The sequence below is a fragment of the Nicotiana tomentosiformis genome, chromosome 4 (genome assembly GCF_000390325.3).
Source record: "Nicotiana tomentosiformis chromosome 4, ASM39032v3, whole genome shotgun sequence".
NCBI classification, from domain to species: Eukaryota; Viridiplantae; Streptophyta; class Magnoliopsida; order Solanales; family Solanaceae; genus Nicotiana; species Nicotiana tomentosiformis.
The window spans coordinates 117,729,894-117,751,474 of record NC_090815.1 but is presented as its reverse complement, the minus strand read 5'-3'; the positions used below and the strand labels follow the sequence as shown (position 1 = coordinate 117,751,474).

At 38.6% G+C, this 21,581-nt stretch overlaps 1 protein-coding gene across 1 annotated transcript; it reads right to left on the bottom strand.

Moving 5' to 3' along the window:
• Positions 1-17,350: 17,350 nt before the first annotated feature.
• LOC104099926 (uncharacterized protein At4g06744-like) lies at positions 17,351-19,033 on the bottom strand. Its single transcript, XM_009607062.4, has one exon. The coding sequence runs from the start codon at positions 18,952-18,954 to the stop codon at positions 17,806-17,808; it is 1,149 nt and encodes a 382-aa protein (XP_009605357.1). The 5' UTR covers positions 18,955-19,033; the 3' UTR covers positions 17,351-17,805.
• Between the last annotated feature and the right edge of the window lie 2,548 nt (positions 19,034-21,581).

Below are 21,581 nucleotides of genomic sequence, written 5' to 3'. Positions count from 1 at the left end.
TTCGTCGATATAGCACCAACAACAGTAGCAATAGAAACTCGACGATATAAATTTATATGGTACAACAATGAATAAATTAAAAATAAATTTCGTACAAATTTGATACATGTACAACAATATATAAACTAAAAATAAATTTTATACAAATAATTATATAGTATAGAACATATTTATAGCTTGTCTACAATTTTCATACATTATTTATACCCAGTTAAATACATCTACAACATAATACAACTTAAATATAATTTTCATACAAATTTTATACAATATATCTTTTGTATGTATTTTGTATTTGATTTGTATATATTTTGTATGTGGTGTGTTATTCTTTCTCTCTAAAATTTCAATCAAAACTTCCTCTCTTGATATAATTTTTATACATATCAACAACTTTATATAAAAAGATAGTATTTATAACTTAAATACAAAATTCTTACAACGATTCATACATTATACAACTATTTTTTTAACTTTCATACAATATTCAAATAAAAAATATATATAACTACAACATAATACAACTTAAATACAATTTACATACAACTATAATATAACTTTAATACAATTTCGTATGTATATTGTATGTCACGTGTTCTTCTTCTTCTTCTTCTTCTTCTTCTTCGATTTTCAATTCGGCCAAAAATCAACTCTAATCTTCACCAAACACCCTCAAAATTGAGATATAAACTCCAAAGAACAGTCTAAATTGCTTGCAACAACACCTAGTCCAAACAAATAATAGTTTTTGAAAACCCAAATTTGAATTCTTAGTTTCGAAACTTTTTAATGACTGTCAATGGTGGAGAATCAAACACCTTCAAAATTTATTGATTGACAATTTTAATTTAAACATCAATTGTGCAACATGAAAAGAAATTGCTAAGTTAAAACTCTATAGTAAAACGATTGAAATACATTGATGAATTCCATTAAAACTCTATACAGCAAGAAAGCATAAGAAAACATAGAATATCAAAGGAAAAAAAATTGGGGAAAAAAGAGAAGGAGAGATAGAGAGACGACGGAGAGGGAGAGAGAGAGAGAGAGAGAGAGAGAGAGAGAGAGAGAGAGAGAGAGAGAGAGAGGCACACATAAAGAGATGGGGAAATGACTGATATTTGTTATTCAATTTCTAATATAAAGGGATACTCATTTACAACTTATTTGTATATAATTGGTAAATTATATATGACCATGTAATTAAGTTGAAACTTGATTAGGGAGGGTAATAAAGTTTCATATGTAGTATAGGGAGGTAAAAATCCTATATTTTAATTAGTTTTTCTCCTTTAGCATTCTACAGTAATCAAAATTATATGATACTCCCTCTGTTTCAATTTAGATGATGTAGTTTAGCTTGACACGAAGTTTAAGAAAAAATTAAAGTTTTCTATATTTGCTAAAAATCTACCCATTTTTTTAATAATTGGTATTTTGTCTTATATGTCATAGCAATTAAATTTTTTTTTCTTTTTTAACTAGAGCCGTCAAAATGCGCTTGGCCTGTGAGGCCAGCCCAACCCAGCCCGCTACTTGGGTAGGGTTGGGCTATGAATTTTTGAGCACATTTAAAACTGAGACTTATAAGCCCGATCCAAGTTAGCCCGCTGGCCCTTGAGTCTTGACCGAGGCTGGGTCTGGGCCAGCACGTGGACCAAAAATTAATTAACTATTAAATATTTAATATTTAAAAACGTTAAAACTAAAAAAATTATTAACTATAATCCCCATTTTCCAATCTTAGATTGCTCATTTACCCTTCCATATCAACTAGAATTAAGATTTTTTTCATGCATGTAATATGACAAAAATAGTTTTTCTTTTGCTTAATTAATAACAAACTCGAAATTTTTTAGATGGCCAATAATAATCTTTTTTTAAAAGAAAATATTATTTTAAGTGGCAAATGATCAGTTTGGATTACTTTAATATATTATTAATATTTAAAATGCTCTTCAGTATAGAAAAAGATCAATTTTAAATACACAAAAAAAATAAAAATAAAAAGTTGACCACTAGCAAATTTCAGGAATTTTAATTTTTTTATGGATTATAATGATGAAATCAACAAATGATGTTAATCCTAAATTAAAAAATCTAAGCAAATAAACTTATTGAAGTAATCCCTAAATTTGAGGGAAATGAAAGAAAAGTATTAAGAAAATATTTATGTAACTTTAAAAACGAAGAGCTAGAGATATAGAGAATTTGCATTTCAATTACGAGATTCCTCATCAAATATCAAGTTTTTTGTACGCTCTAAGAAAACAGAAGTTGTTTACATGATTAATCGACTATGTCATGAAAAAATATCTAAGGATTTTAAAAAATTCTTTTTTCTAAACAAAATTAAAGGGCGAGCCCGCCCTAGCCCGCGACCCTCTTATGGTTGGGTTGAGCTGATCATTTTAGGGCCCATTTATATGGCGGGCAGGGCCGACCTAGCCCACTAAATTTAAAAGCCCACGAGGCTTGGGCCGGGCCGGACTGACCCGTTTTGACAGCTCTACTTTTAACTTTAATATTTCAATGAGTTTTCTCTTTTTATTTTACTCCCCTGTAAAAAAGTTCGCTTTAGAGAGAGTAAAGAACGTGGAGGGTAATAAAACTGTTGCAATAAAAATAATGTACAAAGTAAAGAATGTGGAAGATATTTTTGTAACCAACCAATTATTTTTAAAAAATAGTGCAATGCTTTAATAAGCCAAACCAAACAGTGGGATAAGAAGTAATCTCAAGGACGCATTTTTAGGCTTAGTTATGGGGCACATGAACTCACAGTCTTTTTGTAAAATTAGATATTTTATGTACATATTTTTTGAGATTGGTATAATATTAACTGTTGGCACCCGTGCTCCAAGAAGGTTGAATGGTGGACTTGGTTGAATGTTGAGATATTGACTAAGAGGTATAGAGATCTAATCCTACTAAATACATTTTTTCTCCTTTTTTTAGGAGTGCACCCATGTATTAGAAATCCTAGATCCGCCTCTGAGTAATCTAAGCATAACTAATATCAACATAACTAGTCTCAACATTAATAATACACTCTATTCAACACTATTTTTATACCTCCTACCAAACGACCCCTAAGTATGCACCTTGATGTTAGAGTAGTTAGTAAATATGTGAAAATCCCACATCGATGGCTTTGTAAATATGTGGGAGTCCCACATCGGGTCACAAGCTATTTAGTTGGCTTTGATCTTATTTTCGTATTTTATTTTGGAACAACTTTTTGTTATTTAAATTTTGAATTAACAGAAAATTTGTGGCTATTCGTGTAAAGGGGTAACTCTTCAGAAAAAGTCTCTTTTTCTTATCTATAAATACGAAAAATATTCAGAAGTAGCGATTTTAATCTGCACATATGTTTTGGGCTTTGTTGTATTCAGATAGAGAATTGCTTGTAATCCCTAAAATATATACATATAATAATTCTTGAAAGATAGTGATCTTATACGCCTCAAAGCCTTTAATTCTATGTTACTTGCCTATTTTTTTATAACACTGAGAGAGCTGAACTTTCTTCATGCTTTTACTGTGGTTGTCCTGATGATTTGTCACAGGACCTCTGAGTACGCCTTTTTTGTCTTCTTTTTACTCCATCCCCGCCACAATAGGTTCATAATACTTCAACCACAAAATGAAAGTCGGACTTCCGACCAATCATTTAGCAGTGAAGGTATCTAATGCTTTTAGTATGCTTCTTGTTTGACAAAAATAATAATTTTCGGTTAACACTATTATATTTATATAATAACGAATTAAACCTTATTAATGATAATATCTTTAGATACGAATTTTGAAAATGTATATAAGGTAGGACATTAAATAGTCATAAAGAATGAGCAATAATGAAAGAATAACTGATAATAAATAGCAATAAATGATACTTAAGTAAATAGGAGTAGTGTTTCACCCAATAAATAATGAGGTAGATGATTATTCCTCCTGAAAATGATGAGTGACAGACAAATCTTAGAACATTCGAAATCTTTTCGGATCTGATGGAAAACTGTGGGATAATATGAGCAAGGATCTTGATAAAAAGGTGGTCGAGAATCTTTTAGCAAAGTCTGCTCTAATCACAATGAATATCACATGCCCTTATTTACTATCTTTTTTCTATTTATATGGGACATACCCCCAATAAACCCTAGTGGTACAAGTACAAAGAATATTCAATGAAATATTCTCTTTAATATCCTGCCCCAATAAACTAGCCGTTGCAGTTCTTTTTGCGTCGCTCGACATCGACCGCCTTTTGCATCTCGACCACAAGTTTCGCCATCTCCCGATTGATCTCGACTGACTTTTTTCTCGATGTTACTTAGTCCCAAGTACCGAGACAAATTTCGACCCATACACTTCTGTCGTTAAAATTGCTAAAACTCTTGTTTCAAGATAATTTTGAGATAACTTAACATGTGAAGAAAATACTGAAAATTTTCTACATGATGTTATAACTTTATGATGTAAGTAATCATTCGAAGAGACTTCTGGTCCTGTCCATCTTAGATAAAGAATATAGTCATCGATTGTATTTCAAGCGGCTCCGTATGATAAAATTTACATAATCATTTCACCCGAACTCTGACAAGGCAGAGTTGGCTAAGAATTGGGACACGTTAAAGCAGATGATTAGTTTAACTTATCCGCACTAACATTATAATTCTTTTTTACACCATCAAGTTATCGAACTTGCAATAATATATAACTTAAATTGGTAATAATTTGGAATATAAAGCAAATAATATGGTAGATCACTTTGATAGTGTAAAAGTTCATTATACTGTCAGGTGCATATTGTTTACCCTCAAAATCGGATAACAATTAAATTTGTAAGTGATTTTAAGGATATGTGAATTTATTTGACACAAAACAGTAAATAAAGACAAATTAAATAAATAAGGATGAAGTAAGCTCAAACCACACGACGAAGACGATTTAAGCCTTAGTGAAATATTTGCCCTCGATCCGGGCTTGTAACAACAAGCATTGACGAACGAAAGCAAAAGAACTAATAACAGAAGAAATATGATAAATTGCATTGGAATGCGTGTTACAATGCCTTTTATGAATTATCAGACCCCCTTTATATAGTAAGGGAGTCCTATTTTATATATAATTCTATAAAAGGTAAAAGATCTCTTGATTCACTGATTGCCGGTTCCTTATTGATACGTTCCGAGATCCCCGCCGTAATATCCGGCTGGTCACGGATACTTCGTTCTTCTGTTGACTATGCTAATAATGTTTCTTCGAAGTCGTTCGAGGCTAGGACCAATTCCGGGACCATGGCTTCGGTATCTTTGAAGACAGGCGTTCTGCCCCCGGGTTCTAGCCCGGACATGAGCTTTCGATTCTTACTTCGATACACCGTGACATAAACGATAAAACAACCCAAACATCTAGTAAGTCAAGTCTTAATGGCATTAAATGTATGTCAGCCGCCGGTCGGCCATTCCTGGATGCGAACCGCCGCTGAAATACTATAAATACCTTTTCCTTTGTTCATTTTAACTTTACATCCAAACCTTCTACCCTCGTACCTTAAAGATTTCAATACTTTCTAGCACTTTTACTCTGGTTATTTGAGATCCTTTGCAAGAACTCTTGTCCATCTTCATCTCAAGCCAACAAGTACAATCCTCCAACTTCCTTTCCTTCCCCACTTTCCCTCCATTTTCTAAAGAAATGGTAAAAACTTCTAAAATCGTTCCCCAGAAAGAAGCCCCTTCTACTTCGCGGCCGGCTACTGAAGCCGAGGAGATCGTTTCTCGCACTGCCGTTGACGAACCACTACCTGAAGCCCCTTTGAAAATGTTCATCCCCGGAGGATGCTCGGTCAACGCCGATTTTAAGGTTAAAAAACCTTCCTCCGTATAAGGCATGTGTGAAGAGGTCTCGAGATACATCTGCTCGATCACTGAAGAAGTCCTCCCTACGGTCCGAAAAGACTGCAACGGACATCTCCGAGAGTTCCTGAATGATCGGGCTAAGAACCACTTCAGGAACATGGATTCTAATAAACAGACCGAGCGGGAGGAACCTCAGCACGTCATTAACATAATCATCGGTGCGGTCGACATTCCCCAGGGGCCGATGTTAAAGCACACCAAAGTATCCATCACAAGGAAAAAACGGACTCGAGATTACATATCGGAAGAAACTTTGTCTAGACGTTGGGGGGATCGTGCAGTACCACAGCGATGCACTGGTAATATAGGTACTCATAAATAAATCTCAAGTTAAGCGTGTGTTAATTGATCTAGGTAGCTCAGCCAACATCATTAGATCGAGGGTCGTGGAACAGCCCAGCCTACAACATCAGAACGTACCTGCGTTTTGAGTCCTGAACGGATTCAACACGGCATGTGAGACCACTAAATGGGAGATAACATTACCGGTGAACGTCGCCGGAACCATTCAGGAAGCCAAGTTCTATGTAATCGAAGGAGATATGAGATACAACGCTTTGTTCGGGAGGCCATGGATTCACAACATGAGAGCAATACCCTCAACACTGCACCAGGTGCTAAAATTTCCAACACCCGGAGGAATCAAAAAATTTTACGTGTAACAACCGGCTGCCAAGGAAATGTTCGTGGTCGATGAGGTGATATTGGCATCCATACTCTCGACATCGAAGGGTCCGAATTTGATGGCCAAAGACGAGGCCAAATAGCAATTACCGATATTAGCCTTGACAAAACCGGAGAAACAAGGGGTAGACGAGGACGACGACTACGGAGTTCCCAGATCTTTCATAGACCTCGATGATTCCGACACTGCCAAATCAACGATTGAGGAACTGGAGCAAGTCATACTAATCGAACACTTGCCCGATCGAAAGGTATACCTGGGCACGGGGTTAAGCCCCGTGCTCAGGAAAAAACTCATTCAATTTCTTACAGCTAACGAATATTGTTTTGCTTGGTCCCACCTTGATATGACAAGGATCCCGCCGGAAATAATCACTCACAAGCTAAGCCTAGACCCGAAGTTCCACCCAGTCAAGCAGAAGAGGAGACCCTAGTCCGAGGTCAAACATGTTTTCATCAAGGATGAGGTATCTAAACTCCTTAAAATAGGGTATATTCGGAAGGTTAAATACCCGGATTGGTGAGAAAATGTAGTGGTAGTCCCTAAAAAGGGGAATAAATTAAGAATAAGTATAGACTATAAAGACTTGAATAAGGCATGTCTCAAGGACTCCTTCCTTCTGCCCAACATCGATCGCATGATCGATGTAATGGCCGGCCACGAGATCCTCAATTTTCTCTATGCCTATTTCGGGTACAACCAAATACGGATGAGCCCGGGCGATAAAAAAAAACCTCCTTCATCACTAAGTACGTCACTTACTGCTATAACGTGATGACATTCGGACTAAAAAATGCCGGTGTCACTTACCAACGCCTAGTAAACCGGATATTCAAGGAACAAATAAGAAAATCAATAGAGGTTTACATTGAAGATATGTTAGTTAAGTCCCTGTGAGCAGAGGACCATTTGAAACATTTGCAGAAAACCTTCAGCGTATTAAAGAAATACAATATGGAGCTAAATCCAGAGAAGTGTGCATTTGGAGTAAGTAAATTCCTCGGATTCATGGTATTCAACCGGGAAATCGAGATCAACCCCGATAAGATCAAAGCCAGTGAAGATATCACTATTGTGGAAAACGTGAAGGTCGACAAAGATTAACCGAACGCATAGCCGCCCTGGGGCGGTTCATCTCGAGCTCTTCCGACAAGAGCCACTAGTTCTTCTCACTATTGAAAAAAAAGAAGAATAACTTCTCGTGGACCCCGGAGTGCCAGCGGGCCTTGGAGGAGCTCAAGCGATATCTATCGAGCCCACCGCTGCTCTACATGCTGAAGACAGGCGAGCAGCTATACCAGTACCTGGCAGTATCGGAGATAGCGGTAAGTGGAGTCCTAGTCCGGAAAGAGAAAGGTACGCAATTTTCCATTTATTATGTTAGTAGGACTTTAGGCGAGGCTGAAACTAGATACCCTTACCTAGAGAAATTGGCGCTCGCTTTGATAAGCGTCTCTAGGAAGCTGAAACCGTATTTTCAATGTCACCCCATACGTGTTGTGACTACTTACCTATTGAGGAATATAATGCATAAACCCGAGCTTTCGGGACGATTGGCCAAATGGGTCATGGAGATCAGCGGGTATGATATTGAGTATCGGCCTCGGACCGCCATTAAATCTTAAATTTTGGCAGACTTTGTGGACGACTTTATGCTGGCCCTAATACCCGAGGTCGAAAGAGAGTTATTGTTGAACTCGGGGACTTCTTCGGGGATCTGGACCCTTTTTACGGACGACGCCTCGAATTCAAAAGGGTCCAGACTTGGCATCGTATTGAAGCCACCAACAGGCAATGTAGTTAGACAATCTATTAGGACTATAAAATTGACTAACAACGAAGCCGAATATGAGGCCATGATTGCAGGTCTCGAACTAGCCAAAATCTTGGGGGTAGAGGTGATCGAATCTAAGTGCGACTCCCTCCTTGTGGTGAACCAGGTTAATGGGACGTTCGAGGTTAGAGAGGAACAAATGCAAAGGTACCCAGATAAGTTGCAGGTAACATTACATCTGTTCAAGGAGTGAACTCTACAACACGTATCTCGTGATCAAAACAGTGAGGCTGATTCTCTTTCTAACTTGGGGTCATCGGTCGAGGATGATGAGTTCAACTCGGGGGCAGTCGTACAACTCAAAAGATCGGTAGTGGAAGAAGGCCACGCCAAAATAAAATCAACGAGCCTATCTTGGGACTGGAGAAACAAATATATAGAATAATTGAAGCCCGAAAAACTGCCCTCATATCCAAAAGAATCGAGGGCCATGCGTATGAAGGCAGCCCAGTTTAGCTTGTCCGATGACGGAGCCCTGTTCAAAAGAACATTCGATGGCCCGTTCACGATATATCTAGGACCGGGAGATACCGTGTACATTCTGAGGGAAATTCACGAAGGTACCTGTGAAAATCATTCAGGCGCCGAATCATTGGTTCGAAAAATAATCATAGACGGCTACCACTGAATCGACATGAAAAATGACACGAAGGAGTTCGTACGAAAATATGATGAATATCAAAGGCATGCTCTGATGATTCATCAACCCAGGGTGCTGCTGCATTCGGTCTTGTCACCCTGGCCGTTCATGAAATGGAAGCTCAGACATATGAGAAGGTCAGGGAGAAGGAAGTCAATCAATTTTATTTGGGACCACATCATATGCCGGTTCGGATTGCCGACCGAGATCATGTGCGACAATGAGAAATAATTTATTGGCAACAAAGTAAGCAAGTTTCTTGAGGACCATAAGATCAAAAGGATCTTATCAATACCCTACCACCCTAGTGGGAACGGACAAGCATAGTCCACTAAAAAAACCATACTCCAAAAAGAGGTTGACCGGCGCCAAGGAAAAATGGAAAGAAATCTTGTCCGAAGTCCTGTGGGCATACCGTACGACCTCGAAGTCCAGTACCGGGGTCGCCCCGTTCTCGATGGTTTACGGCACAAAAGCTTTAATACCGGTCAAAGTCAGAGAATCGAGTCTCAGGTTCCTATATGCAACCAAAGATCAAATGACGAAGCCATAAATACGACCCTAGATCTGATAGATGAAAGGTGCGAAGCCCACCCTTGTTCGGTTGGTCGCCCAAAAATAGCGGATCGAGAGGTATTATAATCAAACAGCCAACCTTTGATATTTCAATGTCGGGGACTTAGTGTTAAGGAAGGTCACGTTAAGCACCTGGAACCCGAACGAAGGAAAGTTGGGGTCGAACTGGGAAGGTCCTTATCAAATTATCGAGATCACCGGAAAGGGATCATACAAACTCGGAACAACGAACGGTGAGCAACTACCGAACAACTGGAACATAACTCACTTGAAGCAATATTACTGCTAAGGTACGACCCCATTCATTCCTTTTACTTATTTGCATTTTGAACTAACACTTGCAGGCGACCGTCAAATAATGACACATTTTTTAGGCTTGAAAGCACTGCATTGCACTTTTTTTTCCTTGAACCGGTTTTGTCCTAAATGGGTTTTCCGACATGGTTTTTAATAAGGCAACAGTAAATTGTGCTTACTTAGAATTGAAGGCCGACTAAGAACCGGTGTCGAAGATCACGACAACAGTATTTGAGGCTTCTATATGATCGGCCTCGAACACTGGGGGGCATCACCCTCGGATAATGACTTTAGCAAGGAAAGAAACTTTGTGATTGAATAGTCTCGGCTCGATCGATAGGATTTAATGTAAGGGCCAAATGGTCAAATGAAACATGCCATATAGACTACTCGAGCCCGGACATAAAGCTTGTACACAAGTGTAATCGTATATATTATGCGCAGAAATAAAAAGAAGTTTCTACCTTGTAGATAAATATCTTGTCCCTTAAAAACTTTTCCTCTTATGTAATTTTCTACGTTCGATCCTCTAAAGATATAGAGCTCAAGGGCCAAATTTATCCAGTTCAAAAGATCGCTCTCACTCGGGGATTGCCATCCAAATACAAACTCGGACGGCCCGGGCTATCAGAGCCCGGGGGCACAAGACTAATTAGGCAGCTATTACACCCTTTGCGTCCCAAGGTGATGTAATGAATACGAAACTTATTAATTATGATTTGAATGTGTTTAAAGTCATAATATGGATATATACGATGTTTGGATAGAAAATATAAAGTTTGGGAAAAATCGAATTAAAGTTGCGGAAAAACCGACTAAGGATTTGCCTTGTAACAGAGCTTTTTGAGCAATATATTTCGTGTACTATATGGGGTAGTTTTGGGATATATTATATACCAAATTGAATATCTACGAGTTTAGTTTTCAATGCATTAAACCGTTTATCGATACGACATCGGAGTAGAGAGATATCCGTATTTCCGCGCGACTGCGCAAGCAGTTCGGTTGGGACCCACTTGAGATGACCACCGACCTTACGTCTTTTAAAAGGTGTTTCAGCCTCATTTCGGGTCATTTCTCACCCAAACTTCATCCAACAGATCTCCCAAACCCTCCCTAACATATCCCAAGGTTTCAAGAACCAAACTCAAAGGGAAATCAACTCAAATCATCTTCAAAGATGTTAAAGACTACAAGAGAATGCTTTTATGATGTTGTGGTGTGATTGAGGGCTATTGTGAGCTAAGTTGAGATGGGGTTTCGAGTTGTAGCTTCTATTCAAGGTATGTATAATATCCTTTTGATTGTGCCTAAGGTTAATTTTGTTTTGGTTGTATTGTTTGAGTGAAAAACCATAAGATAGCACTTGAAAGAATATGAGATATGGTGGTCTTTTTGGTTGGACTATTTTGCGGCTAAATATATGGTTTGTGGTGGCTGAAAATTATGAGAAATAATTTGATAATATTGTGGCTGCTGTTGTTAAGCTTTTATAGGTGTTAATTAAGTTGATTGAAGAAGAACAAATAAAAAACAAGTGATTGACGATAAAAATTAAAGTGCTAGACGTATGGGGCTATTTTGGAAGGCATTTTGTGGATGTTTTGAACTAGAAATAATATAGTACATATAAGTATGATATTTTGAAGGTTGTAAACTAATTTATGAAATAAGAGTTGTATTCAATTTATATCTTGTTATGAGTAAAAACGAGCTTGCCGCTCAATATGATTGTTAAGATAATCGGAGAAACTCATATTGGATTATATTGTTGTTGTTGCTATTATTGGTTATAGTTGTTATTGTTGGGATATTGATGACCCTTAGTGGTATTTGAGATATTAAAAATAGGTGAGTTGCTGCCCGATTTTCCTTAACCCATACGACTAGCCAAATACGATGGGACGACATTATATGTTAACGACAATATCATTTCACTTATTGTAGATGCAAGAAGTTGTGTTGAGCTTGGTTGAGTAATAAGGAAGAGATCATATAGGTATGTTAAGGCTATCCCTTCTTTCCTTTTGGCATGATCCATATGATACAATGAAATGAGCAAGCACGCCACTTTCACGAATGATTCTATTCCTAGAAGTACTAGGGTTACCTATGTTCTTGATTCCCCATATGTCCTACTATCATATCTTCTATTCATGGGTCTCATGACATTCGAAAGATCTTATTGACTTATTTCATTATGCACTGTATTTATTTATATATGTATATTGACCCATGACCAGATGACGTTATATACGCATATAGTATATGTATATGGGCCTATGGGGGAAAGGTTATGGCGTTATATGCGAACCACTACTTGATCAGCTGGTATACGTTTATGATTTTGCCCAGAGCCTGAGATGATATAATGGGATACCCTTAGAGGATTGATGATGTTATGTACGTATATACCTATGCGTGATATGACATTTATACAGATACGCATGACATTATAAATATTTTCATGATTCACAGAGCTATTCAGACTTACAAGTTGAGTTCTTTACTCCATGTTTCTTTTATGCCTTTTATATATTGATTTTTATGCCTTACATACTCGGTAAATTATTTATACTGATGCCCCTATTGCCTGGGGGCCTGCGTTTCATGCCCGCAGGTGCAGGTAGATAGGCTGACGGTCCCCTCCTTAGGATCCTAGCTCAGCGAGAGTTAGTGTGATCCATTTGATCTGGAGTTGCTATTGGGTTTTGGTACGATACTTTTGTATACATATAAGGGTATGACAGGTCCCAGTACCGTCTTTTATACAGTTTTACACTCTATTAGAGGTCTGTAGACAGTCATCTATAGTTGGATAATATGTGGCCTTGTCGGCTCGCCCTACTGTATTCCGCATGTATATGTATATATGTCTTTTGAGTATGTCTCCTCACGTATGTTATTCACATGATTCAATAGTTTAAGGGCAGATGTTGTGCATGACCTATACTTATTTCATGTTTATATCTTAGACTTATGCTTAGAGGTGTTCGGTAGGTAGAACTCGGGCACTCGCCAAAGTCCATCGTTTGGGTCGTGACAGCAGCGCCTGAACCTTAAAGGCTATGGTCATCCCCATTCGGGGACTGTTATCTTGGGCAAGCCCGGATAACTCGGGATAACAAGCCCACTGGGTGACACCCGAACTAAAAAGTGTAAGACCATACTAAAACGGCTCAGAGACGTCCGAAACCCGTAACAAAAAAATAAGGCCTTCAAAATTTCTAAACCGGTTCAAAAGACTACCCTCGACAAAATTATCATCTAAAAAGTACTAAGTATTTTGGAGAAAGCTTCCGGTCATACCGAGCCCCCACAAATCGTAAACAAAATAATATCGAAAGAAAGATATGTTCGAACCTATGAAAAAGACCTGATTATTACATGGTAAGGCATTTCGATATCTTTGTAGTCATACAGAACAAAGCAAAAAGAAACGAGCTTAAAAACTGTCGAAAGGAAAAAAGAGCCTTATATATATATATATATGAAAAGATATTTACAAAGGCCAAATGACCTTCACAAAAAGGTACAAAAGTACAAAATACAAAAACAAAGAAAAATATACAAAGTACTTAAACGGCTTGGTCTTCACCGGGACCATCAGAGTCTCCTAAATCCTCGGATCCGCCCGATCCCTCAGATTCTTCTTCATCCTCGGGGTACGCCAACATCTTGGCCTCTGCCTCAAACCCCTTAGCGGTCGCGATCTCGGCTGACATATCAAAACCTCGAGCATGAACCTCCTCGAGGGCCTCCCTTCGGGACTGCCACTTCGTGTATTCGACCATGTCCCTTAAGCGGTCCTGGGCTGCCTCGGTGTCGGCCCTATACTAGGCCACCATCTCGTCGGCATCAGCTTTGGTCACTTCAACCAATGACTTGGACGCTTTGAGCTCCTTGACAATGGTTTCTCGATCGGAGACGACCGAACTTAGCTGAGATTGGAGCTTCTTAATTTTTTGGGCCTGCACCTCGGCCTTTTCCTTTGTCGCCCAAAGATGGACCTCTGCCGAGGTCAACTGGGCCCCAGCAGTCTCCTTTTTCGAGGCCAGGCGGTCCATTCTACCTCTTCATTGTTCGACCTCGACCTTGACTGCATCTATTTCGGCTCGGAGTTGGTCGATCCGATCGATCTTCTGTTGGACCTGCGGGTTCCGACCATTAGTCACTGTGTCTAGCTCACCGTTACTAACTTCAAATATTTTTACCTGTTTAACCAGGTTAGCGTATTCCTTCCTAGCCAATTCCAACTCAGCTCGAAAGCTCTTAGCCTCTCCTTCACGTTGCTCGCTGAGGAGTTTGTAGGTATCCCTCTTCTCAGTGAGCCCTCAGACTTCAACTTCAAGCTGGTTCAGCTCATCCCGATATCGAAGGAAAGTTTCATGGTGAAGCACCGAGGCCTATAAATACAAAGAAAAATGTTAGGATTATCTATGGATTAGTCTGAGTACAAAAGGAGAAATTGAAGTCATAGAGAGATATCTGAAGTTACCCGGTTCAGCGCCTGTTGTGCTTCATTGAACAGGTCGGGCACGTCCACCTCGTTCATCTTGGCTTGGTCTTCCTTGGTCACCAGGCACCGAAGGTAACTGGCCACCCCCACGGGGGCGGAGAGGACCAGGCATCAACCGGAACAGAGATGATGATGGATAGCTTCCGATCAGGATCCACACTCGGAGCTGGGAACCGGTTGATCAGTTTTGGGCTCGAGGAAGACCCGTTTGCTCCCGAAGATGGACTCTTCTTCGGTACCTCTAAGTCACCCAATCCGGTGACATCCTCGTTGGGACGCTCTTTCACTGTTTGGGCCTCATTATACATGGACTAAGTAAACGAAGGTGATTCGGTGATGTCTAATCACACCGAGTGCTTCCTTCGGGGCAATGCCTGCATCCCGGGAAGCCTCGACCCCAGCCTCCTCATCGACCTCCTTAGCTTGAGGCAGGTCAGCCTCGAGGTTCTCTAGTTCGGAGGCCCCTTGCCCTTCAGGTTACGACGGCACGCAGGCCATCACGATAAAGGCTTCTTCTTCTTCTTCTTCTTCTTCGGATTCATCTCTCAGCCGGTAGAGCGAATTCGGAGGTGGTGCTCGGGCATTGGTGCCTTCTTTTGGCTTGCGCACCAGCCTCCATCTTGTTTTTTTTTCTCCGAGATCGTGAAACTCGGAGCCCTTTTTATTTTATTCTCTTTGGACTACCTTGGAACAGGGGACTCGGTAGGTAAGTTCTCGCCACCGGATGGAGGCCTCAGTTCGGCATCCTTGGATAAACCTGTAAAACGAAGTAAACAGAGTGAGGACTTAATGATAAAAGAGGAATCCAAATATTACCTACTCAGGAAAGGAGTCTCACAATGGGAACGAGCCTCCCAATGGCCCTTCGAGAGCTTGCGCCATGAGCGCTCAGAGTAGGGCATCTGTGATACGATACCCTCAACCCACTCCTTGAGTCGAGGGACAACATTCGAGACTCGAGCGAGGGCTACACTACCACAAAAAATCGATAAGAAAGAAGGAAATAAGTATAAAATTGACTTTCGAAAGTAAAATTTTACGTACGTGATGTATTCCACTTCTCGGGGAATGGAATGCGCTCAGCTGGGATCAGGTCCGAAGTCTTCAATCGGATAAAACGGCCTTGCCATCCCCGATCCTGAACTTCATCAATACTTGAGAACGGGGCTTTGATGGCCCGACGCACGAGCTTTATCAGTCTCCCCCAGAAGATTCGGGGACTGTACAAGCATAGAAGATGGTTGATGGTGAACGAGCACCCATCGATTTTGCTCACGAAGAACCGGAGGAGGATCACGATCCACCAGAGCGAAGGATGAATCTGACCGAGGCATACCTTGTACCTCTTACAGAAACCTATGATGACTGGGTTCATCAGGCCCATTGTAAAGGGATAAGTGTAAACACTTTAGTATCCCTCAACATGGGTGGTAATGGCTTCATCGGGGTCAGGGATCACTATGCTCTTATCGGCCCAGTTGTAATCTTTTCGGACCGTAGGAAGGACTTCTTTAGTGATCGAGCAAATGTATCTCGAGACCTCCTCACACCGGCCTTGTACGGAGGAAGGTTTTTCAACCTTCAAATCGGCGTTGACCGAGCATCCTCCGGGGATGAACATTTTTAAAGGGGGTTCAGGTACAGGTTCGTCGATGGCAGCACGAGAAACGGTCTCTTTGGCTTCAGTAGCCGGCCACGAAGTAGAAGGGGTTCTTTCTTGGGAACTATTTTAGAAGTTTTTGCCATTTCTTTAGAAAATGGAGGAAAAATGGGGAAGGAAAGGAAGTTGAAGGATTGTACTTGTTTGGTTGAGATGAAGATGGACAAGAGTTCTTGCAGAGGATCTCAAATAGAGTAAAAGTGCTAGAAAGTATTGGAATCTTTAAGGTATGAGGGTAGAAGGTTTGGATGTAAAGTTAAAATGAACAAAGGAATGTGTATTTATAGTATTTCAGCGGTGGATCGCATCGAGGAATGCCTGACCGGCGGCTGACATGCATTTAATGCCATTAAGAATTGACTGACGAGACGTTTGAGTTGTTTTGTCGTTTCTGTCACTGTATATTGAAGTAAGAATCGAAGCTCATGTCGTTTCTCGTCGTCTACTCTCCGAAAAACGAGAGGACTATCTGTATGCAGGTGAAATCAAGCTTGTGGTGCATCCTAGCCTCCGACATGGTGAGCTAGGCTCGGGACATGACAATAAAGGACTGAAGATCGACCCCAAGTCTCACCGGGCTAGAACCCGAGGGCAGAACGCCTGTCTTCGAGAATATCGAAGCCATGGTCCCGCAATCGGTCCTAACCTCGAACGACTTCGAAGAAACATTGTCAGCATAGTCAACAGAAGACCGAAGTATCTGTGACCGGTCTGATATTACGGCGGGGATCTCGGCACGTATCAATAAGGAACCGGCAATGAGTGAATCAAGAGATCTTTTACCTTTTATAGAATTGTACCTAAAGTAGGACTCCCCTACTATATAAAGGGGATCTGATAATTCATAAAAGGCATTGTAACACGTATTCCAATGCAGTATATCATTATTTCTTCTGTTATTAGTTCTTTTGCTTTCGTTAGTCAGTGCTTGTTGTTACGAGCCCGGATCGAGGGCAAACATTTCACAAAGGCTTAAATCATCTTCCTCGTGTGGTTTGATCTTACTTCATCTTTATTTATTTATTTATTTATTTATTTATTTATTTTTGTCTTTATTTACTGATTTGTGTCAAATAAATTCGCGTATCCGTAAAACCACTTACAAATTTAATTGTTATCCGATTTTGAGGGTAAACACATATAACTAAATACAATTCCAAATCAGAAAGATATACGTACAGTTGTAACATGTATTTTCCAAAAGAAACTAAGTCATGGAAAACATGCGTTATTATTGCATTAATACAAATGAACGACAACAGTTGGGAATGCACACTTGTTCCATAGAAATACAAGCTTAACTAGTATAAAATAAGAACGGGACGCGGGGAGGGGGGAGGGGAACAGCATAGAAAAGAAGTATGTTTGTGATCCATAGTAGAAATATTAGGGGTTGTTTGGTCGTGAAACAAGTTATCCCATAATTAATTATCTCTGGATTAGTTATCTCATTCTCCTATAGAGATAAAAAACAGTATAATCCCGGTATAACTAATCCCGAGATTAGTTATATCCCACCCTCTCATAGTGATAGGAAAACACTACAATCCCGAGATAACTAATCCCGAAATGAGTTATACCACTATTTTATCCCAACGAAACATGAGATAAACTCATCTCAAATTTAACCCGAGATTAATTATCCCTTACCCCTCGTACCAAACGAGCTAAGGAGCTAATTTAGAAAGAGCCAGAGGAGGTGTCTTGAAATTGGAGAGCCAACAAGGAATGTAACTATATGTAGCCATGTGAGGACAGTACCTTGGGTAAGCAAAGAATTCTACGCATTCAGCAAATGATCTTTGGAATGGAAGACCAGGAATGCAGTTATTCTTCAAATCAAGCACTCCATTTCTTATCAAACTCAAACAAATTGGCCCAACTCCTGTAAAATAGTTATCAGACAATGATAAATTAGCCAAATTTCCCAAGGCACAAATCACATCTGGCACTATCCCATACAACTTATTTCCAGCAAAATTCAATACTTCAACTTTCTCTAAACACCCTAACGAAAATGGAAGTGGACCGGTTAGTCTATTATTGCCAGCATCAAATACTACTGCTTGTTTCAAGAATCCCAATTCATATGGTAGACAACCACTTAACAAGTTGTTAAGCAGCAAAATTTCTGTCAAACTCGACAAGATTTTGGAAATACCACGTGGGATAGGACCGAAAAATTTGTTGTTGGCTAACGTAAGATAAATAACATGGCTACTGGCAATATTATCAGGGAATCTTTGCATGAAATTATTGTTGTTGATAAATAGCGCGTCGAGCTGGTCTTTAGTGAACAATTGAGGTGGGACTGATCCAGTGAAAGAATTGAATCTTATGTCCAATATAGATAGGCTATTCATGCCCAAAATAGCACTAGGAAATGGCCCAAAAAATTGGTTGTTACTAATATCAAGTTCATATAGATAAGGAAGATTGGCTATTTTTGGAGATAGAGTCCCACTAAAATTGTTGGAATTAGCATGGAAAATGGCTATATCTGGAAGTTGATCAAGAAAGCCAACAAGTGTAGGAGCAGTTAATTGAAATCCATTGAAATCAATAGAAGCAAGAGCAATTGCTGATTTGTTATCTGGGGGACTTTCGCAGTAGAAACCAGTATAATTACATATATTTGGACCAACCCAAGATTTTGTGACACCTAAAGGATCAGAAGTGATGATATTCTTGAATTTTTGGATAATGGGATATACTATAGCCAGTCTTTGATCTGTAAAAACCAATTGGTTTTGTCCCTTTGATTGTTGTGCTGATGTAACACTGAAGAACAATATTAGAAATTTGATACTATTCATCTTATCTCAAAACCAAGAACATCAAGTGAGAATGAAAACAGAGAACAAACAAGCAGAGTTCACTATACATTGAAGGCAAATCATCAGTATTTTTATAGTTTTAGTTGATTACTTTTCGTGGATTAGTAAAAGCAATTTTTTTAAAAGAAAAAGGTCTTGAAATGAAATTTAAATAGTAGGAAAGCGGTCAACTTGATTAACCAACCAATCCTGAGTGTTTTAAAAATTTGAGACCGTGCAAAAAGAAGCAATAATGGAGCTCACTATTTGGTTGTGGCCAGGGACCAGAATGCTTTGCATTATTTAAAATTACAATAAAGAAGATGTCATGTTTCCTTTTTGACATTTTTCGTTATCGATTAGGCTGTCAGTAAGCAAGCTTGAGTAATTAATTATATTATATGAGCCTTTTCTTATGCTATAGTATACTCATAAATGTTTTGTAGACAACTCGAACGCCTGAAATCCAATCAATATTTGTCCCTGTAACTATCAGTTTTTGTTGCAATCCAGCTAACAAGTAGCTTTTGGGGGTTATGTAGCAGCCAGATATATAATTCAACAAGTGGTCATTAATTCTGATATTTTAGGATTAAGCAATACTTTGTTAGCAGAAGATAAGATGTTTTTATGAGCATCATTAACGCATCATATGGTCCTCACTTTCATTCTTGTTTACTTTGTAGTGGATTGGGCTTAATTGCAAAGGAGAAAAGCCATTAAGAATGTACAAAATAGAGCAAATCATTATTTTTCCTTTTATCCAGCAGAACTTGGAAAATTTAAATTAGCAACAGAATTGAGTCATTGACTGCTAGGAGCATCAAATTCTTCTTAATAATCTATTACTAGAAATTTTTTGGTTTCTGACATTTCTTTTTCTTGCTGGCATTTATTAAGGGTTAGCTCTTTTCTGGATTATTCAAAAGACTTTTGGAAATTAGGCTTGAACCAGAGCCTACTCCGATTTCTACTTAACATGCTTGCTGGTTTGGAGCCTCTTATCAAATCCCATACATGGATAATGGGCCTTAAAAAAGGTCTATTTCTAAATCAGCTCAGCCCTAGTGGTAATAGGATCTCGTGAAAATAGTCCGTGCTAGCCAGTTTTTGGACTGGTAATTGAAAAATAGTCAGCGTTTCAAAGTCATTAAAAAATAACCACTATTTTGCCGTAACACAGAAATTTCCAGCACAATATACTGGAGATTGGTGCACCTGTGCATGAACTTCCAACATATTGTGTTGGAACTCCAATACACGGAAAGTTTCAGCATAATATATTGGAGATTGGAGCACCTGTGTATGAACTTCCAACATATTATGCTGGAGCAGTATATTATACTGGAACCCCAGTATATTATGCTGGAATATATTCCGAATTTTGAACAGTATTTTCGTTCAGATTTATCATTACACGAAAAATGACTAAATTTCGATTACTTTTGAAATTGTGACTATTTTTTAATTTACCACTTATAAATCTGGCTATTTTTGAATTTCTCCCTATGTCTCTACTTGTAAAAGTTATAATATCTGGGCAGGCCTATCGTATGATATCCTAAGCTGAAAAGACTAATATTTACCCAATTGAGATGATAGAAGAGCCTTCTGTGTGTATACGTCGGTTGGTTTGCTCTTGGCGATAAGCTTACCTTTGAGTTTGAGAGGAGCCTCGAAAGCAAGCATTTGATTTAAGCAAAAAGTGCCATTGTGCTAGTGGAAATTGAAATCCGCTTCCTTCTTCATTTAAAGTGGGATCAACTCACAATCCCCAAATCTAAACTCCGTCCTTATTTATGTTTCTTACTCTCCTATTTAGTTTGTTTCAGAAATTTTATACATCTTTTTATATTTAGTAACTTTTTAATTTCTAACATTTCATATGCCATAATTAAGACCACAAGATTCAAGAACATTTTTAAATATTACACACATCTTTAGTTTAAAACCATAAGATTTCATTTTTTTTAACTTTCTCTTATACTCCGTGCCTAATCAAACAAAGAATATTTGGCTACACTCATAATGGCCCAACGATAACCACACCCGTGAAATACCCTTAAAACCCTTGATTTCATATTTGGCTTAATAGCCATTATTTCCCTCCAAAATATTTCCCTCCCAAATAAACTAATAACTATTGATTATCCCAAAACATTGATCCCATAAAATCATCATTCTCTCATGGGAAGATCAAAAGTCTTCGTATGTATACATATACTGTTATGTATTTTTTTTTAAAATAAAATTTATACGGATGGGAAGATCAAAAGCCTTCGTATGTATACGTATATTATTTTTCGAAAATTTATACGGTATATAAATTCGAGTAACCTTGAATCCTAAGTAGCAATTTTGATTATGAAATATTGATGAATTAAGTTATGTATTTTGTATATTTAGTCCCCTTTTAATAATCAATAGCTATTGACTAAGGTTATAGTCATATGGCCTATGCTAATTACATTATTGTGATTCATAGTTATAATGACCGTTTATATAATAGCCATTTAATAATTTCATTCATTAAGGTCATACGTATCAGCCACTAGTTATTCATAGCAGCTATATAAGTCCATTGACTAAGGTTATAGTCATATGGTCTATGCTAATTACATCGTTGT